The 19,451-nt window shown below is 42.4% G+C and overlaps 1 protein-coding gene across 2 annotated transcripts in view; it reads left to right on the top strand.

Annotated features, from left to right (window-relative positions):
* LOC110487749 (ecto-NOX disulfide-thiol exchanger 2-like) overlaps positions 1–19,451 on the top strand; it is a 354,612-nt gene that overhangs the window by 328,464 nt on the left and 6,697 nt on the right. For both annotated transcript variants that reach the window (XM_036943160.1, XM_036943159.1), the window contains one exon: positions 9,325–9,410. In XM_036943160.1, the coding sequence (XP_036799055.1) occupies positions 9,325–9,410 (86 nt within the window). The remainder of the gene's footprint in view (positions 1–9,324; positions 9,411–19,451) is intronic.

Consider the following 19,451-nt stretch of genomic DNA (forward strand, 5'->3'; position numbering starts at 1 on the left):
TTACTGGAGCAATTAGGGTTAAGTGCCTTGCTCAATCTCACTTCAACAAATGTTTCACCAAATCAGCTCGATGATTAAAACCAGCCACTTTTCGGATACTGGCCCAACACTTTTAACCGCTAGGCTACCTTCAGGGTTGAAGAGTAACAGATGTAATCTGTTACATGTAAGGATTACGAAAAAACGGTAACTGTAATATTGTAATCAGATTACAGATACTTTTGAAAAACTAGATTACTACTTCTCGGAATACTTTTAAATTCAGAAAGGAGGTTTGCGGAAAAAAATAATATTTGACACTTCCCTGTTTTCTCAATGACATTCAAATCAGCATTGAAAAATGTGCAAGTTTAAGTTTGTTCCACCTGAGCGAGTCTGACCAGAAGTCAGAGACCAATATGATGACACATCAAATGCGTTTGATGGATGACGGGAAAAGAGCAGGAATAGGCTTTTGTCGTCTACAGTCCAAGCAATGTCTTCCAAAGTTACGACTGCTGTCGGCATCCAAAGATTATCCAACTTGAATATACGCTTGGATAACAGCAGTGGTGTAGTCTTCAGCGGTACGGATATCAATTATTATTGATATCTACATAGCGCATTGAGGTAAATCACACTGCTGCTCTCTCATTTAGCTATTAGCGTCTTACGGATTGTGGCTGTTGTGAATTGCTGTTTACAAATCTAAATGTCTATTTGAACCCAATAATTTTTTAATTCAAGATGTTTTAGCTGCCTATCAATCATTGTTTTTGAAACCAGTGTACAGCCAGTGAAAAATTAGCTCTTGCAACAACTGCACAGTGCGGATTCCATCCCTCAGTCCATCCCTTCCATCCCTCAGTCGGGGAGACTGTTTTGTTATGGTTTCATCTGTGGATTTTCCCTTTAAACAGCTGCATATTATCAAGATATCAAAGTGTCACCAACAAAAAGCTAAACAATAGGCCTATAGCAAATGCAGCATATGGCATTCATTTTTCACATGTAAATAGCACTTTTCAGCCATTCCATTAGCGCAGCATTTATTTTTCAACTCGAATCAGTGAGCCCAATCAGTTCTCCATGACAACAAAATCATAAACCACAGAGTAGGGCTGGCTTATAAGTAATTTGTTTTGAGGTTATGCTCAGGTAAAACAATTTGTCTAATCTATACTTCCATATTTCCAAGTCCTATTCTTGAAGATCAAGGGTTATAACATTTATTGGAATGAATGGCATTCTGATAGACTTTGGTTTTCAATGTAAAGATATAATTTCATCATACTCCTCTACTACTATATGTAGTAGAAAGGGATGGGTTAGAAGAAGCCTAAATAACCAACCCATGAAGTAAAATTTAACATCCATATATATGGCCAGCTATGTAAACTTTAACATTGATTTATCTTGCAATAGATGTGGTTCAATTGGTAACATACATTTTTGTCTTCTTCTAATGCCTCTTAAGTGGAAAGTAATCTAGAAGTAACTGAATATTATCAGATTACATTACTGAGTTAGTGTAATACAAAAGTTATGTTACTGATAAATATTTTGGACAGGTAACTAGTAACTGTAACAGATTACATTTAGAAAGTAACCTACTCAACCCTGGCTACCTGCCTCCAACCCTGGCTACCTCCTCTTTCCCAGTGTATTGGTATTTCTTAGGAATAGGAGAATGTCATGCCAGAATGATCATATGATTGTCTCAGACATAGTTAGGTAGCTAATGGGGTGCTCCGCTCCCTCCCTCCATGCCGGCCCACTCTGGCTGCTCAGTGAGGTAGAGACTGCTGGTGAGGATTCTGGGTGTTCTCTCTGCCAGAATCGCTCTACCTGACGTTTTGTTTGAAGATTAATTGAAGGTAGCACCACAGGGAAAAGGGGACATTGGCTCCTAAGTGAACTCATGAAGAAAGAAAGGTCTGCATCTTTAACTGCTTTCTCCCCCTCTAGAGCAGGTAGAGTTAGCTATATGTTTGCTGTAGGTTAGCTATAGGTTAGTTGTAGGTTAGCTGTAGGCAGTGTACATTTTAGCATGTACATTTTGGTGGGGGGAAAAATGCCAGAAAAGCCACAACACTAAACAATACATTAATTGCACGGTAACGGTGACAAACGGTGCCCACAAACTGTTAGGGCCTACATAAAGCTGTCCCAACAGCAGTCCCAACATATTACCACCGCTACACCTGGATATCAGCAGCGAAACAGTTAATTCAGCCTCATTTACTGCCTTTTATCAAAAACACACAGGAGAAGTCAGAAGTTTACATGCACTTAGGTTGGAGTCATTAAAACTTGTTTTTCAACCACTCCACAAATTTCTTGTTAACAAACTATAGTTTTGGCAATTCGGTTAGGACATCTACTTTGTGCATGACACAAGTAATTCTTCCAACAATTGTTTACAGACAGATTATTTCACTTACAATTCATTGTATGCCAATTCCAGTGGGTCAGAAGTTTACATACACTAATTAACTGTGCCTTTAAACAGCTTGGAAAATTCCAGAATATGATGTCATGGCTTTAGAAGCTTCTTATAGGCTGATTTCCATGATTTGAGTGAGGTAGAGGTGTGCCTATGGATGTATTTCAAGGCCTACCTTCAAACGCAGTGCCTCTTTGCTTGACATCATGGGAAAATCAAGAGAAATCAGCCAAGACCTCAGAAAATAAATTGGAGACTTCCACAAGTCTGGTTCATCCTTGAGAACAATTTCCAAACGCCTGAAGGTACCACTTTCATCTGTACAAACAATAGTACCCAAGTACAAACACCATGGGGCCACACAGCCGTCATACCGCTCACGAAGGAGACGCGTTCTGTCTCCTAGAGATGAACGTACCTTGATGCGAAAAGTGCAAATCTGGAGGAAACTGGTACAAATGTATCTATATCCACAGTTAAACGAGTCCTTTATCAACATAACTTGAAATGCCACTCAGCAAGGAAGAAGCCACTGCTCCAAAACCGCCATAAAAAAAGCCAGACTGCGGTTTGCAACTGCACATGAGGACAAAGATCGTACTTTTTGGAGAAATATCCTCTGGTCTGATGAAACAAAAATATAACTGTTTGGCCATAATGACCATCATTATGTTTGGAGGAAAAAGGGGGAGGCTTGCATTATTTATCTTCACATGACAAGGATTAAAAAGGATTTGCCAATATATTGTCGACTTGATTCATGATGATGACTGCTAGCTAAAATTTTGAAAGTATGATGTTGACATGCTGCTGTACATATAACGTGATTTGACGTCATTTTATCTGTGGCCAATGACCTTGAGCCTTCTTGGATGGGCACTTCTAATGTAACTCTATGGCAGAACCCAAAGGGCGAGAATGTTTTGAGGTGACGTATTGTCCCATGAGAGAACACAAGCAACGCTCTGTGTTTTCTGCTGGCTTGCCCCACCATCACAGAAACACCTGCATTTTGGAGCTGTCTTACTTAAGAAAACAAAAAAGAGACCATGTTTGTATGCGGCTTTATTAACTCAAAGATAAGATGGCGCTGGAATAGAAGGCTGACGTTTTACGTGTTCCTAACCAATTGTGTTTTTTTGTTTGTTTCTTTGTTGTTTGTAACTTATTTTTTAAACTTATTTTGTACATAATGTTGCTGTTATGACAGAAAATAACTTCTGGACATCAGAACTGGGATTACTCACGACGAACAGGCAGAATCCTTTTTTTCCTTTAATGAGTCTGACAAGCCCGACGTGAATGACATACTGCTTTCCCGGGAACAGGTCCAGATCCCCCTCATTTGTGTGAAGAGAAGGCACAGAAAAAGAGTCCGGAGGGCGGGCTGCCTTCTGAGAATTCATAGACGATCGAATAAACCCCCACTACCTTCCATTCTGCTAGCAAACATGCAATCTTTGGAAAATAAAATCAATGACCTACATGGAAGCTTAAACTACCAACGGGACATTCAAAACTGTAATATCTTATGCTTCACAGAGTCGTGGCCGAGCGACGACATTATCAACATACAGCTTGCTGGTTATACTCTGTATCGGCAGGATAAAACAGCGGCGTCTGGTAAGACAAGGGGCGGCAGACAATGTATTTTTGGAAATAACAGCTGGTGCACCATATTTAAGGAAGTCTCAAGGTTTTGCTCGCCTAAGGTAGAATATCTCATGATAAGCTGTAGACCACACTATCTATCTAGAGGGTTTTCATCTGTATGTTTTGTAGCTGTCTACAAACCACCACAGACTGATGCTGGCAAACAGGAAAACACTCACCCAGAGGCGGCACTCCTAGTGGCCGGGGACTTTAATGTAGGGAAACTTAAATTCGTCTTACCAAATCTCTAAGCATGTTGTATGTGCAACCAGAGGGAAAAAACCCCGGATCACCTTTACTCCACACACAGAGATGCATACAAAGCTCTCCATTTGGCAAATCTGACTATAATTCTATCCTCCTGATTCCTGCTTACAAGCTAAAATTAAATCAGGAAGCATCAGTGACTTGATCAATAAAAAAGTGTTCAGATGAAGCAGATGCAAAGCTACAGGACTGTTTTGCTATCACAGACTGGAATATGTTCCGGGATTTCTCCAATGGCATTAAGGAGTACACCACATCGGTCATTGGCTTCATCAATAAGTGCATCAATGATGTCGTCCCCACCAGAAGCCATGGATTACAGGCAGCATCCCACTGAGCTAAAGGCTAGAGCTTCTGATTTCAAGGAGCAGGACTCGGAAGCTTATAAGAAATCCTGCTATGCCCTCCGACGAATCATCAAACAGGCAATGCGTCAATACAGGACTAAGATTGAATCGTCCTACACCGGTTCTGACGCTTGTCAGATGTGGCAGGGCTTGCAAACCAATACAGACTACAAAGGCAAGCACAGCCAAGTGACACAATCCTACCAGACGAGCTAAACTACTTATATGCTCGCTTCGAGGCAAGCAACACTGAAATATGCATGAGAGCAGCAGCTGTTCCGGAAGATCCCGCTCTCCGCAGCCGATGAGAGTAAGACCTTTTAACAGGTCAACATTCACAAGGCCAGACAGATTACCAGAATGTGTACTGCGAGCATGCGCTGACCAACTGGCAAGTGTCTTCACTGACATTTTCAACCTCTCCCTGTCTGTAATACCAACAATGTTTTAAGCAGACCACCATAGTCCCTGTGCCCAGGAACACTAAGGTAACCTGCCTAAATGACTACTGACCCGTAGCACTCACGTCTGTAGCCATGAAGTGCTTTGAAAGGCTGGTCATGGCTCACATCAACACCATTATCCCAGAAACCCTAGACCCACTCCAATTTCCCTCAACGTGATCAAGACAAAGGAGATGATTGCGGACTAGAGGAAAAAGAGGACTGAGCACGCCCCCATTAACATCAACGGGGCTGCAGTGGAGCTTGTTGGGAGCTTCAAGTTCCTTGGTGTCCACATCACCAACAAACTAACATGGTCCAAGTACACCAAGACAGTCGTGAGGAGGGCACGATAAAACCTCAGAAGACTGAAAATTTGGCATGGGTCCTCAGATCCTCAAAATGTACTACAGCTGCACCATCGAAAGCATCCTGACTGGTTACATCACTGCCTGGTATGGCAACTGCTCGGCCTCCAACCGCAAGGCACTGGTCGGATTCACGTTCATAGTCGAAGGAATGAGCATTACACCGAGGCCTGTACTCTGGAGCGGTTTCGAGGTGGAGGGTCCGTCATGGTCTGTGAGCGGTGTGTCACAGCATCATTGGACTGAGCTTGTTGTCATTGCAGGCAATCTCAATGCTGTGCGTTACAGGGAAGACCTCCTCCCTCATGTGGTACCCTTCCTGCAGGCTCATCCTTACATGAACCTCCAGCATGACAATGCCACCAGCCATACTGTTCGTTCTGTGCGTGATTTCCTGCAAGAGAGGAATGTCAGTGTTCTGCCATGGCCAGCGAAGAGCCCGGATCTCAATCCCATTGAGCACGTCTGGGACCTGTTGGATTGGAGGGTGAGGGCTAGGGCCATTCCCCCCAGAATTGTCTGGGAACTTGCAGGTGCCTTGGTGGAAGAGTGGGGTAACATCTCACAGCAAGTACTCAAGAACTGGCAAATGGTGCAGAACTGGTGCAGTCCATGAGGAGGAGATGCACTGCAGTACTTAGTGCAGCTGGTGGCCACACCAGATACTGACTGTTACTTTTGATTTTGACCCCCCCCCCTCCCCCTTTGTTTAGGGGCACATTATTCCATTTCTGTTAGTCACATATCTGTGGAACTTTTGCTTAAGTTTGCTGAAAATAAACGCAGTTGACAGTGAGAGTACCTTTCTTTTTTTGCTGAGTTTATTATCACATGTGAATGATGCCCAGCTGGTTAAGGCAAGAAACAGCGCATTCCTTATTAGTCCAACACCTCATGTAGCCTAGCCCATAGGCCTATATGTTTTGATAAGGTTTGTATCACAACTAAAGTGGCCAAATAACTTCTTAAAATGAATCACATTAATCCGCTTTACAACTAGTCTAGATCCTAATTGGCATACATAGGCGGCACGTGAGTTTCGAGTTTGAAGAATATAATTTTCACCATAAAAATGCACCTTTATAATAAAGCATTACGTGCATAATCACATTTGTGGTCACTTTTGAGAACAGTGTTTTCCTGCTAATTGATAACATTTTAGAACATTCGCGCTTATAGCCTACTGATACTGTATGTGCGCATTCCCATGCTCATAATGTGATGAAATAGCTAAATGTTCTGATCTGTTGCATCAGCCTCATTGCTATAAAAAATTTTTTTGATGCAAGTGGTTGTATTAATTTGGGATCTATCTCATCCCACAACTGTTGTAGAGTATGTTTTGGAGTATTTATTTCTTGTTATATGTTGATCAATAGAATAGGTCAACTTTTGTACTATGGGCGATAGCAGATTGACATAGGCTAGTGATTTTGCTGTTCATTAGGCCTACTCATCTTGTTGGCTGACAAAAAGTAGGCTAAATGTGGACAGTTCTTCTACACTATATATGCAAACATATGTGGACACCCCTTCAAATTAGTGGAACCGGCATTTCAGCCACACTCATTACTGACAGGTGTATAAAAGCTCAGTGACTTTCAACGTGGCACCGTCATAGGATGCCACCTTTCCAACAAATCAGTTCATCAAATTTACGCCCTGCTAGAGCTGCCCCGGTCGAGTGTATGTAACAGTAATGCTGTTATTGTGAAATGGAAACGGCTAAGAGCAACAATGACTCAGCCGCGAAGTGTTAGGCCACACAAGCTAACAGAACGGGACCGCCGAGTGCTGAAGCACGTAAACATCGTCTGTCCTCGGTTGCAACACTCACTACCGAGTTCCAAACTGCCTCTGGAAGCAACGTCAGCACAACAACTGTTGGTCGGGAGCTCCATGAAATGGGTTTCCATGGCTGAGTAGCAGCACACATGCCTAAGATTACCATGCGTAATGCCAAGCGTCGGCTGGAGTGATGTAAAGCACGCCGCCATTGGACTCTGGAACAGTGAAACGCGTTCTCTGGAGTGATGAATCACACTTCACCATCTGACAGTCTGATGGACGAATCTGGGTTTGGCGGATGCCAGGACACTACTTGCCCCAATGCATAGTGCCAACCGTAAAGTTTGGTGTAGGAGTAATAATGGTCTGGGACTGTTTTTCATGGTTCGGGCTAGGCCAGTGAAGGGAAATCTTAATGCTAAAGCATACGTACAATGACATTCTAGACCATTCAGTGTTTCCAACTTTGTGGCAACAGTTTGGGGAAGGCCCAGCTTGACAATGACAATGCCCACATGCACAAAGCTAAGTCCATACAGAAATGCAGCCTTGACCTCAACCCCATCGAACACTTTTGGGATGAATTAGAATACTGACTGCGAGCCAGACCTAATCGCCCAACATCAGTGCCTGACCTCAGTAATGCTCTTCTGGCTGAATGGAAGCAAGTCCCCACAGGAATGATGCTGTTTGCTAATATATATTTTTAAAAATAAACAAAAATTGTACATTTATATACACTTCTGTTCAATGCTGATGTTGAGACTGGTGTTTTGCACGTACTATTTAATGAAGCGGCCAGTTGAGGATTTGTGAAGCGTCACTGTAGGGATGGTGCCAGGTTTCCTCCAGATGCTTGGCATTCAGGCCAAAGAGTTCAATCTTGGTTTCATTGGACCAGACAATCTGGTTTCCCATGGTCTGAGAGTCCTTTAGCTGCCTTTTGGCAAAACTCTAAGCGGGCTGCCATGTGCCTTTTACTGAGGAGTGTCTTCCAACTGGCCACTCTACCATAAAGGCCTAGTGGAGTGCTGCAGAGATGGTTGCAGAGATGGTTGTCCTCCTGGAAGGTTCTCCCATCTCCACAGAGGAATGCTGGAGCTCTGTCAGAGTGACCATCGGGTTCTTGGTCACTTCCCTGACCAAGGCCCTTCTCCCCCGATTGCTCAGTTTGGCCGAGCAGCCAGCTTTAAGAAGAGTCTTGGTGCTTCCAAACTTCCATTTAACTATGATGGAGGCCAATGCTGCAGAAAGTTTTTGGTACCCTTCCCCAGATCTTTGCCTTGACACGATCCTGTCTCGGAGCTCTACAGACAATTCCTTCCACCTCATGGCTTGGTTTTTGCTCTGACATGCACTGTCAACTGTGGGATATTATATAGCAGATGTGTGCCTTTTCAAATAATGTCCAATCAATTGAATTTACCACAGGTGGACTCCAATCAACTTGTAGAAACATCTCAAGGATGATCAATGGAAACAGGATGCACCTGAGCTCAATTTTCGAGTCTCATAGCAAAGGCTCTGAATATTTTTGGTATTTCTGTTTTTTTTTGTATATTTGCTAACATTTCTAAAAACCTGTATTCACTTTGTCATTATGGGGTATTGTGTGTAGATTGATGAGGAAAATGTTTGATTTAATCCATTTTAGTATAAGGCTGTAACGTAACAAAATGTAGAGAAAGTGAAGGGGTCTGAATACATTCCGAATGCACTGTATGTCACGGGTAAGCGTATCCGAGCATACGTGCCCTATCCGAGCATAGAAGATGACGCGATAGGTTAGCTGTAGGTCAGTTGTATGTTAGCTATAGGTTAATAGAATACAGTTTGATACTCTTATGTCTATTGGATGGCATATTCTCGCTGGCTTTCATTTTGGACAGATGGGTAAATCAACACTCAGACTGAATTGAGGTGTTTGTACATATGATTGTAGGGTTGTGGTTTTTGGGAATTAAACTACATGTTAATATGGTATTCCAGTTTGATTGACAGCTGTATTGATGTCTCTGTTTGTTCTTCCTCAGGGATCATCTCTACGTTCCTCCATGTCCACCCGTTTGGAGCCAGCATCGAATACATCTTCTCTTACCTACAGCAGCTGGACACCAAGGTACTGCTGGCACACACACACACACACACACACACACACACACACACACACACACACACACACACACACACACACACACACACACACACACACACACACACACACACACTCACACTCACACTCACACTCACACTCACACACATGAAGCTGCCAGTGATCAACCGTTTTCAGCTACAATAATGATTTACAACATTAACAATGTCTACACTGTATTTCTCATCAATTTGATGTTATGTTAATTGGCAAAAAAAATAGCTTTTCTTTAAAAAACAAGGACATTTTGAAGTGATGCCAACATTTTGAGCGGTAGTGTATATCTAGCTGTTAGATAACATATTCTGATGGTATGGCTTGTCCTGCACTTTGTAAAAATCCAGAGTGCATTGAGAGAATGTTGGGAAAAGATATTGATTCCTTTCTAAACATAGCAATGTGAATACAAAGAGGACTCGGACCACAAAATAGCTGAAGTAAACTCGCAAAATTAGTTTTTTTGGTTTTAGGTTTTACTCATAATTACACAAAAAAGTTTGTTCTATCAGTTAAACAATAAATATGAATTATAATTATACGTGACAATTATACGCTCCAGCAGGTATATCTCTCTAGTCACCCCCAAAACCAATTCTTTCTTTGGCCGCCTCTCCTTCCAGTTCTCTGCTGCCAATGACTGGAACGAACTACAAAAATCTCTGAAACTGGAAACACTTATCTCCCTCACTAGCTTTAAGCACCAACTGTCAGAGCAGCTCACAGATTACTGCACCTGTACATAGCCCACCTATAATTTAGCCCAAACAACTACTTCTTTCCCTACTGTATTTTATTTATTTATTTATTTTGCTTCTTTGCACCCCATTATTTTTATTTCTACTTTGCACATTCTCCCATTGCAAATCTACCATTCCAGTGTTTTACTTATATTATATATATTTACTATATTTTATTTACTTTGCAACCATGGCCTTTTTGCCTTTACCTCCCTTATCTCACCTCATTTGCTCACATCGTATATAGACTTGTTTATACTGTATTATTGACTGTATGTTTGTTTTACTCCATGTGTAACTCTGTGTCGTGGTATGTGTCGAACTGCTTTGCTTTATCTTGGCCAGGTCGCAATTGTAAATGAGAACTTGTTCTCAACTTGCCTACCTGGTTATATAAAGGTGAAATAAAAAATAAAAAAATAAATAAAAACATACTCAGTATACAATAAAAACTCTGTGTGTGTGTGTGTGTGTGTGTGTGTGTGTGTGTGTGTGTGTGTGTGCGTGCGTGCGTGCGTGTGTGTGTGTGTGTGAGAAAGTTAGGCTACATGGAGGGGATTATTGGGTAGTCAGGCTGACCCCTAGTGGTCGCTTGAAGTTATTTAGGGATGATGAGGTTGTGGTAATGTGAAGATAAGAATTCCAGAGTATGGTACCTTTGTATCTGAAAGAGAATTGACTATGTGAGGTGCGGCAATAGGGAGGGTGAAGGTTATTGCAGTGTCTTATGTTAAATAGATGGATTTCAGAATTAACCTGGAAGAATCCATTGAAGGGTTTAGATAAACTGTCTAAGTATGAGTATTTGTAGATGAAAGTGCATAAATGGTGTACATTAATGTCGTAAATAGACAAGAAATTGAGTTTCTTTAAACAAAGGTGTAGATGGAGCCAGGTAATGACAAGTGGTGGCTAAGTCTTGCTGTATGATGAGTCATTTGTGTTGGTTGGAGTCCTATGTACTGTCCCAGACAATATTATACTTAATGAGATATGGATAAATTAAGCTATAGTGAAGAGTTAGGAAGCAAGCCTGATGAACCAAACCACTAATATTTATGACAAATTGAATATGATCTTTCCAGGATTACTTTTCATCAACTAGAACTCGGGGGAATCTAGTGGATGTGACTTGTTCCATTTCATTACCACCAATTTGGATTCTGGCTCTTTTTTTTTTTTACAATATTTCTTATTCTTACTAGTGAATACAATAAAGTTAGATTTTAACATTTAAAGATAATTTGTTTATCTGACACCATTCCAGATGTGGCCATACCTGAGTTGGCTTCATTAATTAGTGAACCAACATTATTGTGCGATAAAATCAAATTGGTGTCATCAGCAAAGAGAAGGGGAAGTACGGTAGAAGACACAGCAGCAAGGTCATTGGTATAAATTAGGAATAACAAAGGTCCAATTATAGAACCCTGTGGCACACTGCAGGATGACTTGACCCTGGTAAATGCACAGCCGTTTGCATAAACACATTGTTCTCTATCATAAACATAATTATATAATAAATAATATATATAATCATGGAAACCTTAATAATACAATTTAGAGAGTAATATTTCATGATCAACCGTGTCAAACGCTTTGGATAAATCTAAAAAGATTCCAAGAGCGTATTCATTGTTGTTAAGGGCTGTAAAGCTTTTATCCACAAGTTGCAGATGAGACATATCTGTGGAGTAGGTTTTACGAAGACCTTATTGGTGCTCATATAGAATACAGTGTTGATTTAAATGTTTCAACATTCTCTTATCCACCATTTTTCTAGGATTTTTGTCACAAACGCCTGGAGTGGTGGGTGCAGAGTCAAATGCAGAGAGCAGAGGATACTGGGGAAACCGACTTTATTAGGATTCCCAAAACCAACGCCCAAAACAACGGGCGAAAAATCGACAGAAAATAGTCCAACCCAACACAGGGCACAAACGGACATTAATACAGCACGCACAACCTGACTAACAGAAAAACAATCCCACACAAAAATAGGCGGCCTAACAGGCTTAAATAGACATGAATCAAGAAACGAAATAAGAGACAGGTGCAACCAATAAGACCAAACAAACAGAAAAGGAAAAGGGGATCGGTGGCGGCTAGTAGACCGGCGACGACGACCGCCGAGCGCCGCCCGAACAGGAAGAGGAGCCAGCTTCGATGGGAGTCGTGACAATTTTAGAAAAACATGGTGGTGCAGATATTGGACGATAATTTGTTAAAGATCCCAGATTTATAGAGGGGTATAACTTTGGTAATTTTCAAATCTTCAGGAACAATACCAGTTTGCATAGATTTGGTGAAGATATACGTTAGAGGCTCAGTAATCGAGGAAGACACTGATTTCACCAAAGAGGCACCAATCTCATCATGACCTGCTGCTGATATCTTTAAATGACCAATTACCTCCATCACCTCCATTACATCAGGAGGATCAAACTGAAGCATCTTAAAGCGCTATAAAAGACACCTGTCCACAACCTCAAACAGTCACACTCCAAACTCCACTATGGCCAAGACCAAAGAGCTGTCAAAGGACACCAGAAACAAAATTGTAGACCTGCACCAGGCTGGGAAGACTGAATCTGCAATAGGTAAGCAGCTTGGTTTGAAGAAATCAACTGTGGGAGCAATTATTAGGAAATGGAAGACATACAAGACCACTGATAATCTCCCTCGATCTGGGGCTCCATGCAAGATCTCACCCCGTGAGGTCAAAATGATCACAAGAACGGTGAGCAAAAATCCCAGAACCACACGGGGGGACCTAGTGAATGACCTGCAGAGAGCTGGGACCAAAGTAACAAAGCCTACCATCAGCAAGGGCATTGAAGATGAAACGTGGCTGGGTCTTTCAGCATGACAATGATCCCAAACACACCGCCCGGGCAACGAAGGAGTGGCTTTGTAAGAAGCATTTCAAGGTCCTGGAGTGGCCTAGCCAGTCCCCAGATCTCAACCCCATAGAAAATCTTTGGAGGGAGTTGAAAGTCTGTGTTGCCCAGCAACAGCCCCAAAACATCACCGCTCTAGAGGAGATCTGCTTGGAGGAATGGGCCAAAATACCAGCAACAGTGTGTGAAAACCTTGTGAAGACTTACAGAAAACATTTGACCTCTGTCATTGCCAACAAAGGTTATAACAAAGTATTGAGATAAACGTTTGTTATTGACCAAATACCTATTTTCCACCATAATTTGCAAATAAATTCATTAATAATCCTACAATGTGATTTTCTGGATTTTTTTTCCTCATTTTGTCTGTCATAGTTGAAGTGTACCTATGATGAAAATTACAGGCCTCTCTCATCTTTTTAAGTGGGAGAACTTGCACAATTGGTGGCTGACTAAATACTTTTTTGCCCCACTGTAAGACCACTGAAGACTTCAGAGGGTTATGACATTTAGAGCAATGTGTGTTTTTGGTCATGAGGGTAGAGTTGGGTCCTCATTCAAAGGCTAGGGCAGTGTAAACACAAAGAGAACTGAGTTATTTTGCTTGTTTTACCCCAGAGTCCACTTTAAAGAGGCCTGAGATTGGTTATTTTTATGAGGGCTAGGTATGAAAACACCCTTACAATACATTATCACACACATCACACACAACCAGCTGAGCAATAGAGGCATCCTGGCACCTTGCTCCGCACGCACGCACGCACACACACACACACACACACACACACACACACACACACACACACACACACATACAGCGAGCAGTCCTGTCTCCTCGCTCCAACACACACACCATGTCACGGATTAAGCATCCCCACTGGGTTGACATATGGGCCTGATGTATGCCAGAGCCCCACTGCGCAGATTGAGCCTCCTGGCTCAGTCAGCCTTGAATCCCCTAGTGCGGGCAGAGTCCCATGGTGCAGCCAAAGTCTTCTTGTGCAGTCTCATCTAATTTCAGGCCCTTGATGCAGGCTCCGCTTCAGGTTTGAGTTGGGGTTGATGCTAAGCCATTAACTTTCCTCTCCTCTCACTCCCTCCAGATACAGTGTATGCTATTTCCTATTATCTCCCATAGCTCCAGTACTGGAATCCATATATCCTGTGGCTGCATTCATTGTAGCTGGGATTTTAACAAGGCTAATCTGAAAACAAGACTCCCTAAATTGTATCAGCATATCGATTGCGCAACCAGGGCTGGAAAAACCTTGGATCATTGCTATTCTAACTTCCGCAACGCATATCAGGCCCTGCCCCACTCTCCTTTCGGAAAAGCTGACCACGACTCCATTTTGTTGATCCCTGCCTACAGACAGAAACTAAAACAAGAAGCTCCCGCGCTGAGGTCTGTTCAACGACCAAACTGATTCCACACTCCAAGACTGCTTCCATCACGTGGACTGGGATATGTTTCATATTGCATCAAACAACAACATTGACGAATACGCTGATTCGGTGAGCGAGTTCATTAGAACGTGCGTTGAAGATGTCGTTCCCATAGCAACGATTAAAACATTCCCAAACCAGAAACCGTGGATTCGCATTCGCGTGAAACTGAAAGCGCGAACCACTGCTTTTAATCAGGGCAAGGTGACCGGAAACATGACCGAATACAAACAGTGTAGCTATTCCCTCCGCAAGGCAATCAAACAAGCTAAGCGTCAGTATAGAGACAAAGTAGAATCTCAATTCAATGGCTCAGACACAAGAGGTATGTGGAAGGGTCTACAGTCAATCACGGATTACAAAAAGAAAATCAGCCCCGTCACGGACCAGGATGTCCTGCTCCCAGGCAGACTAAATAACTTTTTGGCCCGCTTTGAGGACAATACAGTGCCACTGACACGGCCTGCAATAAAAACATGCGGACTCTCCTTCACTGCAGCCGACGTGAGGAAAACATTTAAACGTGTTAACCCTCGCAAGGCTGCAGGCCCAGACGGCATCCCCAGCCGCGCCCTCAGAGCATGCGCAGACTATCTGGCTGGTGTGTTTACGGACATATTCAATCAATCCCTATCCCAGTCTGTTGTTCCCACATGCTTCAAGAGGGCCACCATTGTTCCTGTTCCCAAGAAAGCTAAGGTAACTGAGCTAAACGACTACTTCCGTCATCATGAAGTGCTTTGAGAGACTAGTCAAGGACCATATCACCTCCACCTGACACCCTAGACCCACTCCAATTTGCTTACCGCCCAAATAGGTCCACAGACGATGCAATCTCAACCACACTGCACACTGCCCTAACCCATATGGACAAGAGGAATACCGAGAGACTGAAAAACAGCTTCTATCTCAAGGCCATCAGACTTTGATTGGATTTACTGTAGACACAAGGAAAGGATATCTCTCTGTATCTCCCAGTGCTTATACATGAATATAGGATGTACAGTTAGAAGTTTACAAATACATTTAACTCAGTTTTCACAATTCCTGACATTTAAACCTCATCTTAGCTGTTAGGATCACCACTTTATTTTAAGAATGTGAAATGTCAGAATAATAGCAGATAATTATTTATTTCAGCTTTTATTTCTTTCATCACATTCCCAGTGGGTCAGAAGTTTACATACACTCAATTAGTATTTGGAAGCATTGCCTTTAAATTGTTTAACTTGGGTCAAACAATTTGGGTAGTCTTCCACAAACTTCCCACAGTAAGTTGGGTGAATAAGTTGGCCCGTTCTTCCTGACATAGCTGGTGTAACTGAGTTAGGTTTGTAGGCCTCCTTGCTCATGCAGGCTTTTTCAGTTCTGCCCACAAATGTTCTACAGGATTAAGGTCAGGGCATTGTGATGGCCACTCCAATACCTTGACGTTGTTGTCCTTAAGCCATTTTGCCACAACTGGAAGTATGCTTGGGGTCATTGTCCATTTGGAAGTCCCATTTGCGAGCAAGCTTTAACTTCCTGACTGATGTCTTGAGATGTTGCTTCAATATATCCACATATCTTTTTCCTCATGATGCCATCTATTTTGTGAAGTGCACCAGTCCCTCCTGCAGCAAAGCACTCACACAACATGATGCTGCCACCCCCGTGCTTCACGGTTGGGATGGTGTTCTTCGGCTTGCAATCCACCCCCTTTTTCCTCCAAACATAATGATGGTCATTATGGCCAAACAGTTCTATTTTTGTTTCATCAGACCAGAGGACATTTCTCTAAAAGTACGATCTTTGTCCCCATGTGCAGTTGCAAACCGTAGTCTGGCTTTGTTATGGCGGATTTGGAGCAGTGGCTTCTTCCTTGCTGAGCGGCCTTTCTGGTTATGTCGATATAGGACTGGAATGTGGAGGCCCTCAGACATTACTATTCTTACTGTCACCTCTATGATGAAGCCCTCAGGCATGACTCCTCTTACTGCCACCTCCATGTGGAGGCACTCTTATACACTACTTTACCAAAAGCATGTGGATACCTGCTCGTCGAACATCTCATTCCAATATCATGGGCATTAATATGGAGTTGGTCCTCATTTTACTGTTATAACAGCCTCCGCTGTTCTGGGAAGGCTTTCCACTAGATGTTGGAACATTGCTGCGGTAACTTGATTTGATTCAGCCACGAGAGCATTTGTGAGGTCAGACACTGACGTTGGTTGATTAGGCCTAGCTCGCAGTCATCGTTCCAATTCATCCCAAAGGTGTTCGATGGGGTTGAGTTCAGGGCTCTGTGCAGGCCAGTAAAGTTCTTCCACACCAATCTCGACAAACCATTTCTGTATGGAACTTGCTTTGTGCACGGGGGCATTGGCATGCTGAAACAGGAACGGACCTTCCCCAAACAGAAGAGCACTACCTTCCCCAAGACCTTCCCCAAACTGCCACAAATTTGGAAAAACAGAATTATCATTGTATGCTGTAGCGTTAAGATTTCCCTTCGCTGGACTAAGGGGCCTAGCCCGAACTATGAAAAACAGCCCCAGATCATTAAATCTCCTCCAACAACTTTACAGTTGGCCTATGCATTCGGCAGGTAGCGTTCTCCTGGCTTCCCCCAAATCTAGATTAGTCCGTCGGACTGTCAGATGGTGAAGTGTGATTCATCACTCCAGAGAATGTGTTTCCATGGCTCCAGAGTCCAATGGCGGCGAGAGTCACACCACTCCAGTTGTCACTTCACATTGCACATTGTGATCTCAGGCTTGTATGCGGCTGCTCGGCCATGGAAACCCATTTCATGAATCTCCCGATGAACAGTTATTGTGCTGACATTGCTTTTTAGAACTCGGTACTCTGTGTTGCAACCGAGAATAGACAATTTTTACAACCTCTCTGCACTTATCAACACACTGACTCATTCCTTCTTTCTCCATTTGGGTTTTCCATTAAGGTCTGAAGGTGTGTTTGTTCCCACGCTGCTTCTCTGTAACACCACACAACAAGTCCACAGAGCTTTGTCAACAGTCATCACTGGATTCTCCACTAACTACATTACTCTCTACTTATCTACTGTGTTCATGATTCACTACTACATTGTTAAAGATGACACACCATTGACATCTTCATGATATAGTGTTTAATACATACCGACAGGGTTTTACCCATCTGGTACTTACAAATGTTTTTTCTCCGTATACAATGATACAGTGCTTCCTGCTGTCATTGATTTGTGTAATCTCACCTTTTAAAAGTGACGCTATATCCTAGTTTGATGCTATTGCATATGTACAGTTGAAGTCGGAAGTTTACATACACCTTAGCCAAATACGTTTAAACTCAGTTTTTCACAATTCCTGACATTTAATCCTAGTAAAAATTCCCTGTCTTAGGTCAGTTAGGATAACCACTTTATTTTAAGAATGTGAAATGTCAGAATAATAGTAGAGAGAATGATTTATTTCAGTTTTTGCTTCTTTCATCACATTCCCAGTGGGTAAGAAGTTTACACACACTCAATTAGTATTTGGTAGCATTGCCTTTAAATTGTTTAACTTGGGTCAAACATTAATGGGTGGCCTTCCAAAACAAGAAGTTGGGTGAATTTTGGCCCATTCCTCCTGACAGAGCTGGTGTAACTGAGTCAGGTTTGTGGGCCTCCTTGCTCGCACACACTTTTTCAGTTCTGCCCACACATTTTCAATGGGATTGAGGTCAGGAATTTGTGATGGCCACTCCAATACCTTGACTTTGTTGTCCTTATGCCATTTTGCCACAACTTTGGAAGTATGCTTGGGGTCATTGTCCATTTGGAAGACCCATTTGCGAGCAAGCTTTAACCTCCTGACTGATGTCTTGAGATGTTGCTTCAATATATCTGCATGATTTTTCTAACTCATGATGCCATCTATTTTGTGAAGTGCACCAGTCCCTCCTGCAGTAAAGCGCCCCCACAACATGATGCTGCCACCCCCGTGCTTTACGGTTGGAATGGTGTTCTTCGGCTTGCAATCCTCCCCCTTTCCCCTCCAAACATAATGATGGTCATTATGGCCAAACAGTTCTATTTTTGTTTCATCAGACCAGAGGACATTTCTCCAAAAGTACGATCTTTGTACCCATGTGCAGTTGCAAACCGTAGTCTGGCTTTTTTTATGGCGGTTTTGGAGCAGTGGCTTCTTCCTTGCTGAGCAGCCTTTCATGTTATGACGATATAGGACTCGTTTTACTGTGGATATAGAAACTTTCCTCCAGCATCTTCACAAGGTCCTTTGCTGTTGTTCTGGGATTGATTTGCACTTTTCGCACCAAAGTACGTTCATCTTTAGGAGACAGAATGCATCTCCTTCCTGAGCGGTATGATGGCTGCGTGGTCCCATGGTGTTTATACTTGCGTACTATTGTTTGTACAGATGAACGTGGTACCTTCAGGCATTTGGAAATTGCTCCCATGGATGAACCAGACTTGTGGAGGTCTACATTTTTTTCTGAGGTCTTGACTGATTTCTCTTGATTTTCCCATGATGTCAAGCAAAGTTTGAAGGTAGGCCTTGAAATACATCCACAGATACACCTCCAATTGACTCAAATGAGATCAATTAGCCTACCAGAAGCTTCTAAAGCCATGACATCATTTTCTGGAATTTTCCAAGCTGATTAAAGGCAAAGTCAACTTAGTCTAATGTAACTTCTGATGTCATGTGATACCGGGAATTATAAGTGAAATAATCTGTCTGTAAACAATTTTTGGAAAAATTATGCACAAAGTAGATGTCCTAACCAACTTGCCAAAACTATTGTTTTTTAACAAGAAATTTGTGGAGTGGTTGAAAACGAGTTTTAATGATTCCAACCTAAGTGTATGTAAACTTCTGACTTCAACTGTAGGTGTGGGTTTGTCAAATCAAATCAAATGTTATTGGTCACATACA

Source organism: Oncorhynchus mykiss, chromosome 14 (genome assembly GCF_013265735.2).
Source record: "Oncorhynchus mykiss isolate Arlee chromosome 14, USDA_OmykA_1.1, whole genome shotgun sequence".
Lineage (NCBI taxonomy): Eukaryota > Metazoa > Chordata > Actinopteri > Salmoniformes > Salmonidae > Oncorhynchus > Oncorhynchus mykiss.